Genomic DNA, 21,668 nt, shown 5'->3' with positions numbered 1-21,668 from the left:
TTCCTACATTTCTGACATTAATTCTCAGAGTTTAAGGCTCTCTTGCTCCAGAGTTAAGAGAAAATTAAAACAATGTGTGTGGAAAGTAAAATGAAAATACATTTGTGTGACAGGTGAATATAAGTTTACAATTTTAACGTTTGTTACAATCTATACTATTTTAGTTACTCTTTCTACTCTTTGAATCTTCAATGCAGAACAGATTGTTTGTGATTTTTATGTTCCTACAAAGCCAAAATCAAATACTGGCCCTAGTATATCTTCAACTTGAAATTTTATAAAATTAATCCCTCCAATTACCTATATCATATGAAATACCAACAAGCATTTGAGACAAGAGGAGGAGATGTAGGGACTATTGATTTTGTTAGTCAAACCCTTTTCCAGAAATAGTGACTCTCAAACTCAAGATTTTTGTCAAATAGTTAAGTTCTAGTCTTAAATCAAAATGCCTTTATAGAAGAGCTGCATTATATTGCAGAATTATAATTAATAGTACATGCATTAGCAAATATTTTTCTCATATTACTAGCATCAAAGCTCACTACAGTGATTTTTTTCAGGTACACAGTTCTAGCCATATTATCTTTCATGTAATTCCACAAACCACTGTCCAACATAGTCTCCATCTGTTCCAAAAGTATTTTCAGTAGGACAAATTTTCAGTTCTTTATATTTTATATAGCTACTTTTCCTTTTTGAGTTGATTTTTATCATAAAAATTAAGGTTTTGTATTTAAAGAGAGAAATGCTTACCAAGTAAACATTGGGTAATAATTTTATTTAGAGGTGTGTTTCTTTTTCCTGTCAAGAAAGTAGCTTCTTCATGTATTTGAATATTAGACTAAGTTAAGATGTTCAAAGTATTTGATTTTATCTCTATTCAAAATCTTTATCAAAGTAAAGGCCAAAGAATGTAGTATCAACTTACTTTGCTTTAGCTTCTGCATCCTCATAAGCTTTATTAGAAACATCATCCAGCCCTCCAATCAGATGCTTGAAAGAGCTGCCAAAGAGAAACACAGAGATTAAGATGATTCACCATGAAATAGAAACAATGACAATGACAACCTGGCTAATAGATTAGTAATAGGTTGAAACAAGATAAAAGCATCTAATTAAAAAGAATCCCTACTTTGTAAAGTACATTATTAAGAAACATCCTGGACAGTGGTATTCTTCCCTGACTAGGATATAAACTTTATACAATCAGTGACCTTTCTTAGTCAGTTCACCTCTATAGTTCCCAGCACATAACCATATTTGGCAACCATATCTGGCAAAAATACCCGAAGCACTGGGTGAGAGAGCATATGATAGACTAACTCCTATGAAACCAAAAGATAATGAGTCATTTCTTTATAATACTGAAACAACAAGAATATCTATCAATTAAAGATGGTGTAGGCATAGTTTGTCAGATTCTTCTATTTAATTGGCAGTTATTTAATTTGGTGTCAGCTAATTTAATTGGTATTATCATGTATTAATTCCAAACTATTGCAGACAAACATCATTATCTCCCCTTTAAAAATAGTTCATCTTCCAAGCAGAATAAACTTTACCATCTAGGAAAATATTTAACAAAAGAGAGAGATAGAAAAATCAACTCATTTGGAGGAATGAGAATATAGTTACTTTAATATAAAGCAGGAAGATTAATGTAGCTGCTTAATCTAAATTCTCCTCAATACCTATGGTGTAACTGTGTTTAGGCTTACTTTATGGAGTGAAGTCACATATAGTATGCATTCATAATGTAAAGCATTGAGGTAAAACAATATGAAAGCATACACGTACTAGAATTACCCTTGACAGTTATAAAATACACTTAGGAATGATAACTCAAATATATGACATTTTGGGCAGCACCAAACTAGACTACATGAAGGAACAAAAGGAAAACTCATAGAGTCTTAGATTGTCGCATGGTAGTCAGAATTTGGCTTGCACACTAGGAATTTTTTTTATTTCTTTATAGGTGTTTTGCAGTGTGCTTTGTGAATAATAACAAATATACAAATGACCCTCTGAGTTATTAATGTTTTCTGGGTGAGTACATTAAAACAAGAGAGAATAAAAACAAATACATAATCATGGAGATAGTGTGGAGACTGACTGGAAATAGGCAATTGTTCCTTTTGACTTTAAGCTTGGTTCCACACCTCTTATCCAAATGAAAATGCCTTGAGGATGATTGTAAAATTTCTAGCACTATCTGATACCTGGGTGAGAGTTTTTAAAGACTGCATAAAATTATATTTTGATTTTATACCTCTGTAATTACTGATATGTTTGGCAGTTCCAGGAATAAAATGCAGGGCTTCTTGCATGCTAGACAAGCACTCTGCCATCTTTTCTGTAATCTTAATCAGCGAATGGCTTTGTATGTTTTGAGCATTAAACAATAAATTATGAAAGACAGAATAGTAAAAACACAGCATATCATTTCTTTGATTTAAATTTAACAGCTACTTAATTGCTCTTAGTATTTATTTATTTATGTCTTTATTTATGATAATCTAGAAAGAACATTACACCTGCCTAAGGAGCTGTGTGGAAGGGGATGGAGCAGCTGTTATCACAGACCCTTGGGAAATGATCTCATCTGGGAGGAAGGATCACTAGAGTTTTGTACTAAACACAATAAGCACTGCATATAAAATCTGACCATGAGAAAAGCATTAGACAGAGGACAGGGATATCATACTCTTCTGAAGTCTAAGTTTTTCTTTAGAGAATTATATGATTTTATACTGACTGTTTGAATACCAGAAAATAGCCATTATAAAATCTTCAGAATTATTATCAAATATAATATAAATGGTGAACAAAATCCCTGAGGTTGAGAAAATTATTTAAATAGGATTCATGGAATGGTTCTTTAGTTATTTACAGAAACATTTGTATTTATATTCAATAACGTAGATAGAAAATATAGAATTTTTTTTCTTTTCTTTCTTTCTTTTTTTTTTTGCCAGTCCTGGGCCTTGGACTCAGGGCCTGAGCACTATTCCCGGCTCCTTTTTGCTCAAGGCTAGCTCTCTACCACTTGAGCCACAGCACCACTTCTGGCTATTTTCTACACATGTGGTGCTGGGGAATTGAACCCAGGGCTTCATGTATATGAGGCAAGCTCTCTTGCCACTAGGCCGTATTCCCACCCCTAGAATTTCTTTTTAAAGTAAACATTGCCCTAGTGTAAAATTTCGGCTTTTGGAATTGGAACCATACAACATTTGTAATGATTTTTATTTGGAAACCAATCTGAGTTAATAGAAATATAACAGTTTTGAAACAGTCACATCCTGATAATATTCTAAATCATTTCAAACAGAAAATCAACTATTTTCTTTAAATCATTTAAGAAAAATGTAGATTTTTAATGGACATTATTAAGTTTTCAGTTACTGCCACTGTCTGTATGTCCGTAAGTGAATAATTTAAGGCATCTCAATTGCTAATTGAAGGAGCTGCAGAATTATCAGTAGGCACTTCTCTTTAGTACTTCAGTGTTTCTTTTCATAGTCATTCTGTGAAAGATGATTGAAACACCTGCCATCTGTACACTTTTATGAAACTGACATTTGGGAAAGTATTACTGTAGGTATCATCTGTCTTTTGAAATATTTACTTATGTCATTTTTCTTTTTACTAATAAAGAAAATGACTTTTGTTAACACTGTATTCCTCAAATAGATTGCAATATAGTTGATAACTATTTTGAATGTCATCAACTGTATGAGTAGATATCCTAAGATGAAATTTATTGAACATAATAAACATATACAACAGATAATAATTGGATTATTCTTGTAAACTCAGAGTCATGCACAATTTCTGTTTCTTGACCTGCACAATTTCTGTTTCAGTCTTGGAAAGTAAATATCCACTTTCATATAAACTCTAAAATTAATTTCAAATAAATTAAGAACACAGTATTAAGTAAAAAAAATAATAAGTAGCCCACCTCAACTGCATACATGCATTATGCACATATTAAAAGTTTTGAGGCAAATGTGTGAAATGATATCAATCAAGTAAGCAAAAATAAAAATTAATAGAAAAAATCAAATGGGAAATCTCCTTTAAATTAATATTGGTGGTTTAAATAGACTTGCCTGGTGTTTGGAAAGCAAATGGGAAGGAGGAAGAAAGGAAAGGAGAGAACGAGGTAGGAAAATGGTAAATGGAGGAAGGGAGGCAAAAAAAATATGACTACTTTACACGAAAAATGGTAACATTTTTGGAAAGTTTCTTTAATAAATATGTCAGTTGAAATGTTTTTCATTCTATGAAGTTTTGTCTGTTTCAGAACATGATGTTCTAAACTCAGTGGGTAATAATTTCAGTTATTAAGATGTTTTCATCATTAAGCCAAAACATCCTTCCAAATGTAGCTGATTAGTCAGTGGTAAGTCTAAAAATTGTATAATTTTCTTCTTAAATTCAGATATTATGGGATGTCATCCACAGAGAAATGGGCTTTTAAATTATCAAAAAGACAGTTTAAGTTATCAAAGACCAGCATTATCATGCTGCTAAGGAGTAACAGTATTTGTCTTACATCTTACAGCTATGAACATTTTAAAATTCATAAATCATATGTATGCTCAGAAATAGAGACACAAAACCAGATTCAAATTGATTCAATCCTCATGCAAACCTATCTTGCCCCATTAGGTACAATGTATGAGATCATTATACTGGTATTAGAACTAGGGAAGTGAAAGGGAATATCAAAATTGAGAGACAACGGATAAAAAGACAAACGACTCCAAAAGCAATATTTGCAAAACCATTTGGTGTAAACTAACTGAACAACTCAGTGGGGGAGAGGGAAAAGGGGAGGGGGAATGAGGGAGGAGGTAACAAATAACACAAGAAATGTACCCATGGCCTTATGTATGAAACTGAAACTCCTCTGTACATCACTTTAACAAGAAATAAGCAATTATTTTTTTAAAAGAATCATTAAATATTACTGAATATTAATTTTACTAAAATTGATTTTGTTATGAAAGCTTCATATATATATATATAAAACATGTTTGATAGCATTTATCTCTACATTAAAGAATTTTGTGATCAAATTATAAAACAGATTTTTTTGAGAGTCAAAATAGGGTTGGAGGAGAAAATCGCATATAAGTTGTTTAAAGTAGGTTTATTTCCTTGATTATAACCATGCAACATGATATATTCTAAATCTATTCTTCTAACTCAACTAAGTTAAATATTATAGGACAAAAAGGTACAAAGAAAGAATTTTATTCCAGAAACTATTTCAGTATCCACCAGAACTAACAGAATGTCTGTCAACCCTGAGTATAGTTATCTTAATGTGGTAAGTCAAATGTAGCATTAGACATTGAAATTTTAACCTTGGATAAATTATTTCCCAAACACACACACACACACACACACAGACACACACACACACACGCGAGAAAATTGTGTTTTCAAAGATAAAAGATACTTCCTCATAGAATTCTGAATCTGTAACTATTTTTCCTTAAATAATAACTTATAAGACTTCTGTGTACATACCACCATGACTAAACATAGTTGAATGAAGACATTCTTATAAATTTGAGCTACTCAAAGTATTATGGGTAAACCACTGTTGGTCTGTGAAGAAGCAAGTTTGGAACTTTCATTGCAATTTGACATGGTCAAGATATCTAATAGCAACATCCATAGCCTGCATTTATCCTTAGAGATCCAGTTTGCTTACATGGCATAAGTTCTGCTTGAACTCATCATGTAGTCAAGGTTAGGTACAAACTTGTGAATCTCTTGCTTCACTCTCCTCAGTGCTGAATTACAGGCAGAACAGCATATCCAGCTTAGTGGAATTGTTTTTGAACTTGGTATAGATCTGCTTATTTATTGTCAAACTTGTGAACTAAGAAATATTGGATATAAACAGCATATAAACCAAGAATGAAGGAGGGGAACTAATGTTGAATCTGAGATAATTTAATTACTTTGCTTATTATAACCTAAAGTATATGAGGCTCAGTATCTGTCTGAGAGAGAGAGAGAGAGAGAGAGAGAGAGAGAGAATAAAACTTAACCATAACTACCAAAGAAGTCAAAAGAACTGGCTACTGATGATGGCATAGTTAAAATAGGACACCACTTTCTCCATGTTGCATAAAAACTAAAAATAAATCTTCAGCCTGATAAAAAATTTAAAAACATTTCTTCGTTCCCATTAATGCATTACTGTTGCTCTATTCTGAGTGTGTTAACATATAAAATAGTATGGGCATTTCTCTTTGCAAGTGATGCTTTCTGCAATCCAACCTGAATCAGAAGCTTTAACAAGAAATAGGAACACTTTTATCTATTAAATTCTTTTTTTTTACTTATTAATTGTCAAAGAGATGTACAGAGAGGTTCAAGTTTCATATGTTAGGCCTTGAGTACATTTCTTGTACTGTTTCTTACCTCCTCCCTCATTCCCCCCTTCCCCCTTCCCCTTTCCCTCTCCCCCCATGAGCTGTTCAGTCAGTTTACACCAAATGTTTTTGCAAGTATTGCTTTTGGAGTCATTTGTCTTTGTATCCGTTGTCTCTTGATTTTGATATTCCCTTTCAGTTCCCTAGTTCTAATACCAGTATATACAGTATCCAGTGTACTCAGATGAGATACAGTGATACAGTGATACAGAGGGTACAACCACAGGAAGCGGATACAAGAGGACCGTCAACAAAAGAAGAAACAGTTTCACATGGCATATTGAATGTAATTATAACAGTGATATAACATTCATTTCCATAACATGGAGTTCATATCACTTAGCATCATCTTATGCATTCATAGGGGCATAGCTATTAGGCTCTTGTGATCCTCTGCTGTGACTACCCTGAACCTGTGCTAATTATTCCCTAGAGGGAGACCATAGAGTCCATGTTTCTTTAGATCTGGCTCACTTCACTTAGTATAATTTTTTCCAAGTCCTTCCATTTCCTTATGAATTGGACAATGTCATTCTTTCTGATAGCAGCATAAAATTCCATTGTGTATATGTACTACGTTTTCCTTGTCCATTTGTCTACTGAGGGGCATCTGGGTTAGTTCCGTATTTTAGCTATGACAAATTGTGCTGCGATGAACATTGTTGTGCTGGTGGCTTTAGTGTGTTCTTGTTTGTGGTCTTTTGGGTAAATGCCCAAAAGTGGGGCTGCTGGGTCATAGGGGAGCTCTATTTTTATCCTTCTGAGAAATCTCAATACTGTTCGCCAGAGTGGCTGAACCAGTTTAAATTCCTACCAACAATGAAGTAGGGTTCCCTTTTGGCCACATCCCCTCCAACATTTGTTATTGTTAGTTTTCTTGATAAAGGACATTCTTACTGGGGTGAAGTCGAATCTCAATGTTGTTTTCATTTCCATTTCTTTTATGGCCAGTGATGTAGAGCACTTTTTCATATGTCTCTTGGCCATTCTCATTTCCTCATCAGAGTCTCATTTCCTCATCAGAGAAGTCTCTTTTTAAGTCTTTAGCCCACTTGTTGAGGGGGCTGTTGGTTCTTTGCGGTTTTGTTTTGGAGGAATTTAATTTTTTTAGTTCTGCATATATTTTAGATATGAGGCCTTTGTCCATTGTATGGCCAGTAAAGATCTTTTCCCAATATGTGGACTTTCTGTTTATCTTGCAAGCTATGTCCTTTGCCCTGCAGAAGCTCTGCAGTTTAATGCAATCCCACTTGTCCATCCTTTCTTTGATTTGTAGCATTTCTGGGTCTTTGTTAAGGAAGTTCCGTCCTGTGCCAAGGAGCCCAAGTGTTTCTCCTACTCCTTCTTTTAGTGTTTTCAGGGTATCTGTATTTATTTCAAGGTCTTTGATCCATTTGAAATTGGTTTTGGTGCAGGGTGATATATGAGGATTTAGTTTTAATTTATTGCAGGTGTTGAACCAGTTTTGCCAGCACCATTTGTTAAAGAGGCTATCTTCCATCCTATTTTTAGCTCCTTTATCATAGAATAAGTAAGTAGGGATAGTTCTGTGGGTTCCTTTCTGGGTCTTCAATTCTGTTCTGTTGGTCTTCAGGGCTGTTCTGGTGCCAATAACAAGCTGTTTTTATTACTATAGCTTTATAATACAGCTTGAAGTTTGGTATTGTAGTTCCTCCAGCACTGTTCTTTCTGCTTAGGACTGTTTTTGCTATTCTAGGTCTTTTATTGTTCCATATGAATTTCTGGATTGCTTCCTCTATTTCCTTAAAAAATTCAAATGTTTATGGAATTAAACCAAGATGATTACACAAAGTACCAGATCCTTTGGGACACAACAAAGGAAGTACTCAGAGGAAAATTTATATCTATGAGTGCCTACACCAACAAACTGGAGAAACAGTAACTCAACAAGTTAAGGAAGCTCCTTAAGCTCCTTGAAAGAAAACAACAAGCCAAACCCCAAGTCAATAGATGGAGGCAAATAATTAAAATCTAATAAGAATTAAATGACTTAGATACAAAAAAAACCATAGAAAGAATCAACAAAACAAAGAGTTGGTTCTTTGAAAAATTAACAAGATAGACAGACCCCTAGCAAACCTGACCAAAAAACAAAGGCAGAACACCCAAATAAACAAGATCAGGGATGAAACAGGTAACATCACCACAGAAACAACCAAAATTCAGAACACAATAAGGGACTATTTTACAAAACTTTATGCCAAGAAATTCGAGAACCTGGAAGAAATGGATGATTTCCTAGAAAAATTTGATATCTCCAAACTCAACCATGAAGATTTAAACCTTCTAAACAGACCCATATCCTGCATTGAAATAGAAATGGCAATAAGAGATCTCCCATCCAAGAGAAGCCCAGGTCCAGATGGATTCACAGCAGAATTCTAGAAGGCCTTCAAAACAGAACTGACACCAATATTTCTCAAACTCTTCAATGCACTTGAAAGAGAAAGTTCACTACCAAACACATACTATGAAGCCAGTATGATGACCCTCATCCCCAAACAAGGCAAGGACTCATCACAGAAAGGGAACTATAGACCGATTTCCCTGATGAACATTGATGCAAAAATTCTCAATAAAATTATGGCCAATCGACTTCAACAGGTCTTCAAAAAAATCATACAGCGGGGCTGGGGATATAGCCTAGTGGCAAGAGTGCCTGCCTCGGTATACCCGAGGCCCTAGGTTCGATTCCCAGCACCACATATACAGAAAACGGCCAAAAGCGGCGCTGTGGCTCAAGTGGCAGAGTGCTAGCCTTGAGCGGGAAGAAGCCAGGGACAGTGCTTAGGCCCTGAGTCCAAGGCCCAGGACTGGCCAAAAAAAAAAAAATCATACAGCATGATCAAACAGGATTCATCCCAGGGATGCAAAATTGGTTCAATATACACAAGTCAACTTTGTATCCACCACATCAACTGGAGCAAGGAGGTAAAGAATCACATGGTTATATCTCTGGATGTGGAAAAAGCCTTAGCTAAAATCCAGCACCCATTTATGATAAAAGCCCTGCAAAAATTAATATTCCAGAGAACATTCCTGAATATAATGAAGGCAGTCTATGACAAACCAACAGCAAGTATAATTCTAAATGGTGAAAAGCTAAAGCCATTTCCTTTAAAATCAGGAGCAAGACAGGGATGTCCACTCTCTCCCCTCCTTTTCAACATAGTACTAGAATTCCTAGCCAGAGCAATTAGGCAAGAATAAAACATAAAGGGGATCCAAATAGGAAAAGATGAAGTTAAACTTTCTCTCTTCACAGATGACATCATCCTATACCTAAAGAACCCCATAGACTCTACTCCCAAGCTACTAGAGCTGATCCAAAACTTTGGCAAAGTAGAAGAATATAAAATAAACCCTCAAAAATCAATGGCCTTTCTATATGCTGATGACCCAAAGTCTGAGTTTGAAATCAAGAAACAACTCCTTTTGCAATAGCCTCAAAAAACATAAAATACCTAGGAAGAACCTTAACCAAATAAGTGAAAGACCTCTACAATGAGAACTTTGAAAACATGAAAAATGAAATTAAGGCAGAACTAAGGAAATGGAAAAACCTCCCATGCTCCTGGATTGAGAGGATTAATAGAGTCAAAATGGCAATATTGCCAAAAGCTATCTACAAATTCAATGCAATACTTATTAATATCCCAACACCATCTTTTAATGAAATAGAGGAAACAATCCAGAAATTCATATGGAACATTAAAAGACTGCAAATAGCAAAACAATTCTATTAAATTCTAGCTATTGACGTGCTGAGTGTTCTTTCCAAGTATTCTCATTGCATTTGAGTGAGAAATTGTTATTTCATTCACAATATTATTTTCCTTATGATTGATTGCTACAAGATATAAAAAAGTCATTTTCTTTCATTTTGATATACACATACTTCTAAGGGCAATCTGACTAGCTTTTGTTCTTCTTTTCATTTGATCTAAGAGTAAAATATGATCATCTATTTTATAACTTTTTAAATTTTAGTATTTCATTTGTATTTTATTTCACAAGAATAGCTGCTCATGATAGATTGGAAATTAAAACAAAGCAAGAGTTGACCTTTAGAAAAACATTATCCTGGATAACTTAAACTCCTGTATTCCCTTTCTGAATCCTGTAAGTTATCCAGTTTTGTAAACCCCATATTTAGTGATGAAAAAAATAACTATACATAGTATATACTCAGGAAATGATTAATAAAGAAATGTATAACATAATCATTTCATCGGTTTCTGCAAAAAGTCAAGGTAACCCTTGTTCTGAAATTTAATCTTTCTTTTTTAATCTTTGTTTCCCCAAAACAGAAAAATGAATTAAATTATGGACATTTGTTCAGAGCAAAGTTAAAGGTATAAAAGGAATATTAAAGAATTTGTAGCTAGAAATAAATATTAATGTACTATAGTTGTTATGTAAATAAGTATAAAAAGTAGGTTTAAATAATATGATACATTTGCAGCATAACAGATAATAATCACTAACATTCCAAGTCTTTGCCCCATTGTTGATGGCATAACCTTATGGCTCAGATAGTGATAAAAAAAAATCCTGGCCCATTGATATTATCACAATGGTTCACAACATACAATATGGACTTCCAGAATCAAAGACCATGAAAAAAATGACATTGTCAGTTGAACCATCCAAGGCCCAATCCACCACTTGACATGGAGAAAGAATGAACGAAACATAGCTCAGCCTCCCAGAGGTAATGACATATCCTCCAGCTTCCACGAATACTTGCACCCATGCCTGAAGGCACCATTGGAAGCTTTAGGTCTTGGGATTTTCCAGGCAGTTGTGAGTTGTGGAGGTAGTTCTTCCACTTACGAAGGCACTTTCACTTTGCATTGCTTTAGTAAAGGTGACCCAGACTAGATCTTCTCTGTGTCCATTTTTCTGCTCCCATCCATCCCTGCCACCGAACTGCTGACTCAGGTCTATTGGCAGTAACATATTCATATATATATGAATATATATGAATATATATATGAATTCATATATATATATCCATTATATCATATATCAGTTTTAACAATCCACTTTATTGTAAGCATATGTTTAAAACTGTCTCTCAAAATCACAGGCTACGTGAAATATCATAAGACACCTTACAGGAAATCTGCTTCTTTTTAATCTAAGTGGTAAAGCAAATTTATCACAAGATATAATTTATGCAACTTTATTATTTATGTCCTACATCACTTTCAAAGACAGTCCCTTTTATGAAATATTTTGTAAAAAAAAGTCTGATGCTAAACTTTTCTCTGCTCTAATTATATAATTGGAAAAATAAATAAATATTTCACCTAATATTACTAGAAATTGATATTGCCTTGACTATTATAAATTGTAATGTTTTAGTAATGAAAATCATCAAGCAAAACATGTAGAATACTACATATATTTATAGTCTATGTTAGGAATAACTCAAACTATTTTGAATATTTCTTCCAGTCTATTCATAAGTCATTCAAATGTAAGAGAATAAAACATTTGCCCAAGGTCACCTGCATAGTGGCTAGATAGGTATTTCAACTCAAGCAACCATACTTACAACTCTGAAGCCCAGCTATTGTGATGATATTCGTATCCCCCACTGTAGTAAACTGAGGACACTGATTGATAGTTGGGCTAGGTTTTAGAATCAAATACATGGTCTCTCACATCCTGCACTATTTTATATTTAAGGAAAGGTATCTTGAATAGAAAACCTTACTTCTCTGAGTGAATTGTGCCTATAAATGTTCTAATAAAGAAAGATATTGATGAATATTCTGAAAAGGCAATACTAAAAGATCACATATTGGGCAGATAACATAACAGAAACATACATTGTTGGTCTTGTTGTTGTTATTTTTCACAGTTATGAAGTCTAGAAGCCCAAACCAAGAAGCCATCATGAGTTTCTGTTTCATCTTTTCTTCCTTCTGTGCCTATGCCCAATGACCTTTGCCTAACATGACCTTTCTGATATCTCTTCCTTTTTTTTCAGAAGGACTTCAGTTTGAGGATGAGGGATTAGGCCCCCATATAACATTACTGCTTTTGGTCCCTATGTTCTGTTTACTTTTAAACTTTCTGGCATGCTATTGTTATTTTACCATCACCCTTATTTAAACTTTTCCATCAAAGTAATCATTATTGATAATCCAGTTGTCTTTCCTAGGTTTATACTCTGTGAACTTTCAGAGGTTCTCTGATGTATGGCAGGTTTTCCAGGTGAAGCCAAGCAATAGATTCTTGTGCTCTGACAACCACTCTTGTCCCTCCTCTCTCCTTTGACATCCTCTTTCCTTATTTCACTGCCTCTATCTTATTTCTCAACATGTGTCTCCCATACTTTTGCCATCTCTTCAATGTATGTTATTCCCCAAATAGGGGGGGTTGCTCTCATTTTCTATGGAAAGGATGGAACAATTTTTCTCAAAGATTTAATGTTTAGGATATACCCAATCTTGTTTTGATTATGCTGCCTTTGAGCTTTCACAGTCAACTTGTTTTGAAAAGATTTCACAAACAGAATCAATGGTCTTGGGGATTCAGATAGCCTTGTAGTTTTAATCTGGCTATTGACTCTGATCAAATCATTGGACATTTCTGATTCTCAAATTTTATGGAATTAAAGAAAAAATTGTTATCTGTACTCATGGGCTTATTATGAATATGAACAGACATGGAGTTTTAAAAGCATCATGACTAAATGCACAGAAAATTCACAAACTAGCTTCTCTGAGATCTTGCCAACCTTTCCACCACTAATACTAATATTCAGCACCAATAAACTTGGCCTTCTCAAGTCATAGATGAGTCACTTGGATAATTTTCATTCTTCGTGGTCAATCTTTCTTTTCAGGTACCTTGTTGGCTCTCATTATTTACTTTTGACATTTCAGAAAAAATGTCATCTGAGCTCTTCCCTATTCATAATTTTCTGAAACCTTTCAAATTTCTTTATTCTTTCCTAGGACAAAGAAGCAGATAATGAATAAATCTTTCCAGCTTGTCAATAACTAAGGTCCATGTATCTGATATAAGAGAACAAAAAAGTCAAGCTAACTCTTCTAGAATAGTGATATATTTCATGCCTTTGGTTGGCCCTTATCTCTTAAGATTTTTTTCAATCTCAACTTCAAGCATGTTAGCATCACAAATGTTTCTGTTTATTGTCACTGTAGAGAGAACAATGGTTCTGCAGAGCAATCTAAAAATATCTTTTGAAATGCTAGTTCCACAAGTGCATCTCTTCAAGAGTATTACTATGATGATAGGCCAAGTTGTTCAAAGCACAGAATTCTTTGCAGAAGTGAAATTTAAGATTGATTTCAATATCCAAGCACAGTTAATAATCTAAGAAGACAAATCTAAGTTATGCTTTTAGAAAATTACCAGTGCAATGTGGGTAAAGGTTATAATGGATTTTTTATTTATTTTTTATTTTTTTATTTTTTTTGCCAGTCCTAGGGCTTGGACTCAGGACCTGAACACTGTCCCTGGCTTCTTTTTGCTCAAGGCTAGCACTCTGCCACTTGAGCCACAGCGCCACTTCTGGCCATTTTCTGTATATGTGGTGCTGGGGAACTGAACTCAGGTCCTCATGTATACAACAAGGCAAGCACTCTTGCCACTAGGCCATATCCCCAGCCCTATAATGGATTTTTGAAAGAAAATTAAATTTAAATACTACTACTTCTTCATTTACAAGTGACCTGTTTTAGAACATAATACTTGTCTCTTTGAAAGTCAGTTTGTCTTTGAAATAGAAAAAAAACAGTTATTCTTTGCATGGTTGCTAAGAGAGAAATGATCTGTTTAATTAATCTTTGTCTATCTGATTATGTGTATGCTTGTGTATGTATGAATATGAAAGTGTGTCTTTATTGATGCTATTTTTGTACACAGAGAAAGAAAAAACAATTATGTAGAATGATATCAACTATTTATTTAGATATACTAAAATAATAGTAACACTAACCATAGGTCTACCTTTGAGTGCCAAAATTGTATTTTCTGCATGTTCCACTTTTTCTACAGTTTATAGCTCTTACATATATAGTTATATATCCTATAAAATATTAAATGCTTATCATTATTATATTTTCTAAGTAGAACATATTTGTAACAAGGGAGGGCTTCCTTGTAATATTTCCATATGTGCACACAGAGCATTTTGAACAAACTCCTCTCTTGTCCCAAACTGCCATTCTTCCCTCTCTCCCTTTCCACTTTTTCAAATGATGTATGATGGGTTTTACTATGCTTCTTGTGTGTGTGTGTGTGTGTGTGTGTGTTTGTGTCTGTATGTGTGTGGGGGTAATATTCTCAATCCTTACCATTACTTAGTATTTCTCTTTTGCCATCTCTACTTACAATGAGAGAAAACATAAATCTTATGTGACTAATGAAACATAATTAAATAAAAGTTGTCATCTATTCTAAGTACATGTATGACTGTATGATGATGTACTATTTCTAAGTTAGCTGAAAGGGCCATATCTTCTTTTTCAGGCAGCAAATCATGATGTTCCTTTAATAGTCTAGTATCTATTTAAAATTAATTTAATTACAAAATTTCAGCAGGATGCTAGATAACATGACCACTGTATTCCATCCAAAAGTAAATTCTAAAATGGCCTCCTCCCTAAGCAATACTTAGTCTGGTGATGAGACTTCATTGATAAAGCTGACGCTATTCCAATTCATGGTTCTACACTACAGGTTTCAGAATGAGTACCAACTGCTCGACATATTGAAAAGAAAGAGGAATCCTTAGATCTTTATGACCCAGCTGGGCCTGAAATAACTGTCTCACCAGGGAAGTGTGCCTACTAAAATAAGCAAAACTACTTAACTCTATTGAAAAGAAAAAGGAAAATGTTATCTACAGCACAATCCATTGTTCAATGATTATATTGTTGATTTTTATACTGATTGATAAGCTTCTGTCAAAATGGATCCTGATATTTACTCATTCTTACTTTGTTTCTTGAAAACAAGGAGCATTTTAATTTGCTTCACAAATAAACAGCCAAAAATATTCAACTTTTCAAATGTGAAACTTCAAATATTAATATCTGAAGACATTAACATCGATGGTTAAGACTTGGGGGAAAGAAGTAATTTTGCATATTCTTTTATTATTTCTATAATAATGAGTTCCAAACATACAAGATTTAAAACTTCTGATGGGTGAAAATACATGCCTCACAAATGTAAGATCCTGTCAAGCATTTCTTGGCAAAAATGAATTATTTATTACTGGTGAAAAATAATGGTAATTAATAATCAAAGCTGTGATTATCATATTTTTAAATGATGACTGAAACTCCTACATCAACTTCCATTCATTATCTGATTGCCAGAGGAAACACACACACACACACACACACACACACACACACACACACACACACTCACACATTTCTAATTGATAATAGGTATTTCCAAATAAATATCTGAACTCAGGAAGTCTGCATATCCACAACCAAATCAATCAATTAACTGCCACCTCATCTGTCTTTGTTTCTCATCTTGATCTATTGTAGAAACTCACCACCAAGTCTCATAAGTTAGAAATATTTCTCTCTAACCTTCCATATTCAGCTACTTGCCAAAATATGCTTTACAATGAAGTTTAGATACTTAGACCCTTAGTGGGTATTGCTTAATGCTGTTGCATGAGTAACTTAACAGTCTTCCTGCTTGAGCTCCTCCCTATTATAATCAATCTACTTTCTCTTTCATTAAAACACAAAACAAAACAAAACATGCAAAGCAGTAGCAACAGCTCTCTGTTGGTTCTTTATTAACTGAGGATAAAACTCAGATTCTTTGGTTCATTTCCTAACTGAGCTATTTCCACAAAGCATTGCAATGCCTATCAAAATCCCAATAATGTTCTTTCATGGGATAGAGACAGCAATCAAAATATTTATATAGAATAAGAAAAGACCTTGAATAGCAAAAGCAATCCTTAAGCCAGCAGAATAATGTTTGAAAAATAACAATCTCAAACTTCAAACTCTATTACAGAGTTACAATAATGCAAACAGTTTGGTACTTGCAAAAAACAGGCCCTGGACCAGTTAAACAGTGTAGAAGACCCAGCAATGAATCCACAGACTAATCCATCTAATATTCAGTAAGGGAGCAAAAAAAAAGGAAAAAGGAAAAACAAACAAATAGGCTGGATATCAATGTGCAGAAAACTGAAACTACATCCCCATATACCACCTTTCATTAGCATCAGTTAAAAATGGATCCGAAACCTCAATGCAAGACTGGAAGCCCTGAAACTTTACAGGAAAGGTTAGCGAAAACACTGGGGTTCCTAGGCACAGTTTGAAATTTTGTAAGTAAAAATTCAGAAAAACAACAAATCTAAGAAAGAACTTAAAAAGTTTCTGCTAGGGCATAGATAAACAAGCTACATAGAAAGATCACATCTTGGGAGACTTTTTACAAGCTACACATTAGACACGGGCCTAATATCCTAAATACCATAATATACATAGAGCTCAAAAAGTTAAGCCCTCAAAAAATAAACCTTCAAAGAAACAACAACCCAATTACTAAATGAGCTAATGATTTAAAGACAGACTTCTCAGAAGAGGTAAATATGGCCAATGTTTACATGAAGAAATGGTCAACATCTCTGGCCAAGAAAGAAATGCAAATCAAAATATCAAGGAAACTCCACCTCCCCCCAGTGAGAATGGCCATTACCAAGAAAACTAACAATAGCCGATGCTGGCAGGGTTGTGGCCAAAAGGAAATGCTACTGTACTGTGGATGGGAATGTAAGCTTGTTCACTTACTCTGGAAAGCAGTATGGAATTTTCCTCAAGTAATTAAACATAAAGTTTTCCTATGACCCAGTAATTCTACTCCTGGGCATTATCCAATAGAATACAGGCAAAGGTACACTAAAACCACCAGTACAAATGTGTTTATTGCAGCATTATTTACCATAGCCAAAATACAGAATCAACCCAGATGCCCCTCAATGGTTAAATGGATCATCAAGATATAATATATGTTCACAGTGGAATTCTACTCATCCACCAGAAAGAATATTTTACCATTCATAAGGAAATAGAAAGACTTGGAAAGTTTATTAATTAAAGAAAGTTAGATCCAGAGAAACACAAATTACATGGTTCCCCTCATTTGTGGGAGGTAGAGTGTGCCTATACATCTGTAAGTAAACTCACAGGGTTGTAAGTAAGGGATTTCAAACAAATTAAGTATAAGAGACTCTATGGAAAATATAAATACTATAATTTTTTAGACAGACTAAGTCAAATCCCAACTAAATAAGCACCAGGAAATGAGTATTTGCAAAGACAGGGGCAAGGGGAGAGAGTTAGAAGAATTAGTGGGCTCGCTCCAGTCTCTGGTTTTCTTGGGATGGTCTAGTCTATTTTCCTGCTGCGTGGCTGGTTTGGTTTGTTTTCAGTTTGCAGGGGGTGGATCTGCTCTGACCCTCCTCCCCTGTTAGTTAAATCCTGGGGCTCTGTGGTTTGCACAGCTAGCAGGTAGGACTTGGGTGTCTTCTGTAGATGGGGGACCCTGAGCAGTCTCGGGAACCGTGTCTCCTCCTGTCTTCTCTGGGGCTGCTGCCTTAAAGCCAGGCTCTGAATAGGCTACAGACTCATCAGGGCGGTGTGCCTCTGGCCTGATTTACCTGGTTGAGAGTTGCTTGCCCCGGGGAGGTTCCTTCCCCCTGGGCAGAGCAACCTCCTGGGCAGAAATGGCAGTGAAATGAACTCCATGTTATGGAAATTATTGTTATATCACTGTTGTAATTACTTTCAACATGCCATGTGAAACCGTAGCTTCCATTGTTGATGATCCTCTTGCATCCCCTTCCTGTGGTTGTACCCACACTATCACTATATCTTATTTGAGTACATTGTAAACTGTATATACTGGTATTAGAACTAGGAAAATGAAAGGGAATATCAAAATCGAGAGACAAAGGATAAAAAGACAAACGACTTCAAAACCATTTGGTGTAAACCAACTGAACAACTCATGGGGGGAGAGTGAAAAGGGGAAGGGGGAAGGGGAATGAGGCAGGAGGTAACAAACAGTACAAGAAATGTACACGAGGCCTAACATATGAAACTGTAACCTCTCTGTACATCACTTTGACAATAAATAGAAAAAAATATTTTAAAAAAGAATTTGTGAAGGGAATAGATAAGATTGTATTGTTTATATGACAGAATTGAGAAGAAGGGAAGTAGTGGATTGAAGGAAGAATGAAAATGTTAAAGGGATGACACAGATCAAGATGCATTGTACACATAAACTGCATTGTTAAATGGCAGAAAAATTTAAAACAAAAACCTAAAAATTTAGAAATACAATGGAAGGGATGGGTGGGAGAGGTGGGTGAGAATGTTGATTAGGGTGACATTGATCAAGAGGCACTGTATTCATAAACTGTTTTGCCAAATGGCAACTCTTTAACTACTTAAAGATAGTAAAAATGTTTTTTCTAACCCTCAGATTCATTTAGTTTGGGGTTCTGGGAGATTGCTTCCAGGACCTCTCATTTCCAAACTTACCTCCCAGCATTCCTCCTATGCAAATGACGGTCTAATTCTTTGTCCTGTAAATCCTCTGATCTTGCAACATTTCAGTCATTACTGTACAAAACACTTTCTGATTCTTTGTTTTTGTACACATCTTTCCCTCAGCATTATCTGTATTTACCTTTCCTTCTTCATTTATAAAACTGCTCATCCAGGGTAAGGAATCATATATCATTTTTTTCTGTTGTTATTGTTAGTGATGTTTGGCTGGATTTTTTTTTCCTCTGAGGGAGGGCAAAAGAGGGGGCACAGGAATAAAGAGAAGAAGGATGAACTAGAGTAGCTATGGTATTCGATAGACGCTATGCATAAAACAAGCCATGCAACTGGGGACTGGGACAAAAGAATAAAACTGGAAAAAAAGTAAAGCAGGGATGGCATTGGCCAAGAACAAGTACCTGACTCACAAAATTGTAACTCTTCTGTACAACTCTTTAATAATAACAACAAAATTATTCTGTTCATAGTTCTCCTCAGGTATTTTGATCACACTGGAACTAAAATTTCTTAAAATTATGTTTAGAACACAATTTAATATCAGGAAGGAGAGGCCTTTGCTACTCATCTCTGTAGCCCTGGTTTCCCTCAGTAGGACTAGAATCAAATCTGCACTTGTTCTTGATAGTTTTTGGCTTTTCAGTCAGCTTGACTCTTCTCTGAAAATGGATCAGGCCATCATTTTCTTCCTTGCCAAGGGACACTGAAACTTTGTTAGACGGGGGCAGTGAAGAAACACCACAACGGGCTGGGGATATAGCCTAGTGGCAAGAGTGCCTGCCTCGGATACACGAGGCCCTAGGTTCGATTCCCCAGCACCACATATACAGAAAATGGCCAGAAGTGGCGCTGTGGCTCAAGTGGCAGAGTGCTAGCCTTGAGCGGGAAGAAGCCAGGGACAGTGCTCAGGCCCTGAGTCCAAGGCCCAGGACTGGCAAAAAAAAAAAAAAAAAAAAAAGAAAGAAACACCACAAGAACAAAGTATTTTTCACTCCTGTACCAGTAACCTTGGTAGGCTCTTGTGGCTTTTTCAACATCACCCCACTATAGCATAGACTTGCTCTCAGGAGGTTTTATTCCTGCCATTCAAAACTTTTCCAAAACCTATGTGTTGTGCAGATTTCTGGCACAAGTTCTATGACAGGGCATCACAGCAATGCCATTATCACCCAGCAACTCATCACTGGGTTCCACTGGGGACAGTTTTGCTCACCGGGAAATATTCACAATGTCTGGAAAATACTGGGGAGAGAATTAGTGTTTAATGGGAAGTATATGTTAGGCTGCTGTGAAGCATGCTACAAAGCAGATGGCACACTCTTGTACCTCCTTCCTCAAAACACACATGAAGCAAGTGTCTAGTCCTAAAGGTCAGTAGTACCGAGTTTCAGGAAGGAACTCATCTCTATAACAAGGTCTGGCTCCTAGTCTCCATGGGTTTCAGGACAGTGTCAGAAAAGAGGGAGCATGGCAAGGGAAAGCTTCCTCTTTAGATATTTTCTCATAGGAATGGTAAGTGATTACTCCTTTGAACTGCTATATCTATGTTTCTATGTTTTCTAGAGTTATCTGTTATCACTTTAATCTCCTAATATGTTAATTAATTTTTTATGGTAAGACTTTCCTATTCAAATGTCTCTTTCCTGACTGGATCCAGACTGCCACAGGATCTCTCAAGAGATGTTTGTCAAGTACTTGTATTTGCTGACTCTGTTCAAAACTAAGGATGCTGTAGTGAACAAACAAACAGGTTCTGTCCCCCTCCAGCTTTGTAGTCTGTAAGTCAACACAAACAAGCATTAAAGCATGGCAAGCAGAACAGGATATATTAAAAACAATAGGACTGGGCAACTTCTTATGGGTAGAAAATCAAATAACCCAGTAGAGGCCTTTATGACTTTGGTAGTGAATTAAACTACCTGAAGGAGTACATTTGTTATTTAGTTAATTACAACTATTTAGCAAAAAAAAATGGGTAATTTAACTTGGGGGCAGTGGTTCTTCTACATTTGTAGAGTCATTTGTAACTCAAATATTCCATTGACTGGACTTCTCTCTTTCTTGAGCAATACAATTATTTCCTAATTTAATTCAATGAAAGTATTTACCAATTATTTCCTCTTTAAGGTGGGGTTTTGATAATATTACATTATTTGCTCCTCTTCATGATTGTAAGATAGGCACTAGTGATGAAAAGCTGTACCATTCAGCTTTTCCTCTGATTTTAAACCACAGTGATTGTTTCTGATCTAGTCTTTTCCCAATGGGAATATTCTTATTTGGTAGTTAGAATATACTTGTTTGGGATGTGATGCAATTCATCTTACATCATTAAACTGAACAAACACAGTATCTCTCCTTCTTTTAAACTTCTGTGTTTTATCTCTCCTAGGTCATAAATATTTTGGGGTAGAGCATACTAATCAATAACAATTCCATTAAAAAAGAAGTAAAAAAAGTAAAATGATAGGCCCAAAGGACCACAGCTGACAGCATTGTAGCATTTATTTTCTTGTCACCATCCTGCCAATATCATCTCACCACTCAGATTTTGTTTTGCAAAATGAATAAAAAT

The 21,668-nt window shown here is 35.1% G+C and overlaps 1 protein-coding gene across 1 annotated transcript in view; it reads right to left on the bottom strand.

Moving 5' to 3' along the window:
- The window catches only part of Prkg1 (protein kinase cGMP-dependent 1), a 919,569-nt gene that overhangs the window by 89,555 nt on the left and 808,346 nt on the right, over positions 1 to 21,668 (bottom strand). Inside the window, exon 9 of the mRNA XM_048338777.1 lies at positions 932 to 1,006. Within this exon, the coding sequence (XP_048194734.1) occupies positions 932 to 1,006 (75 nt within the window). The remainder of the gene's footprint in view (positions 1 to 931; positions 1,007 to 21,668) is intronic.

Source organism: Perognathus longimembris, chromosome 2 (genome assembly GCF_023159225.1).
Source record: "Perognathus longimembris pacificus isolate PPM17 chromosome 2, ASM2315922v1, whole genome shotgun sequence".
NCBI lineage: Eukaryota > Metazoa > Chordata > Mammalia > Rodentia > Heteromyidae > Perognathus > Perognathus longimembris.
Note: the sequence above shows the minus strand (reverse complement) of the source record. Positions and strands in the feature narration are given on the sequence as shown.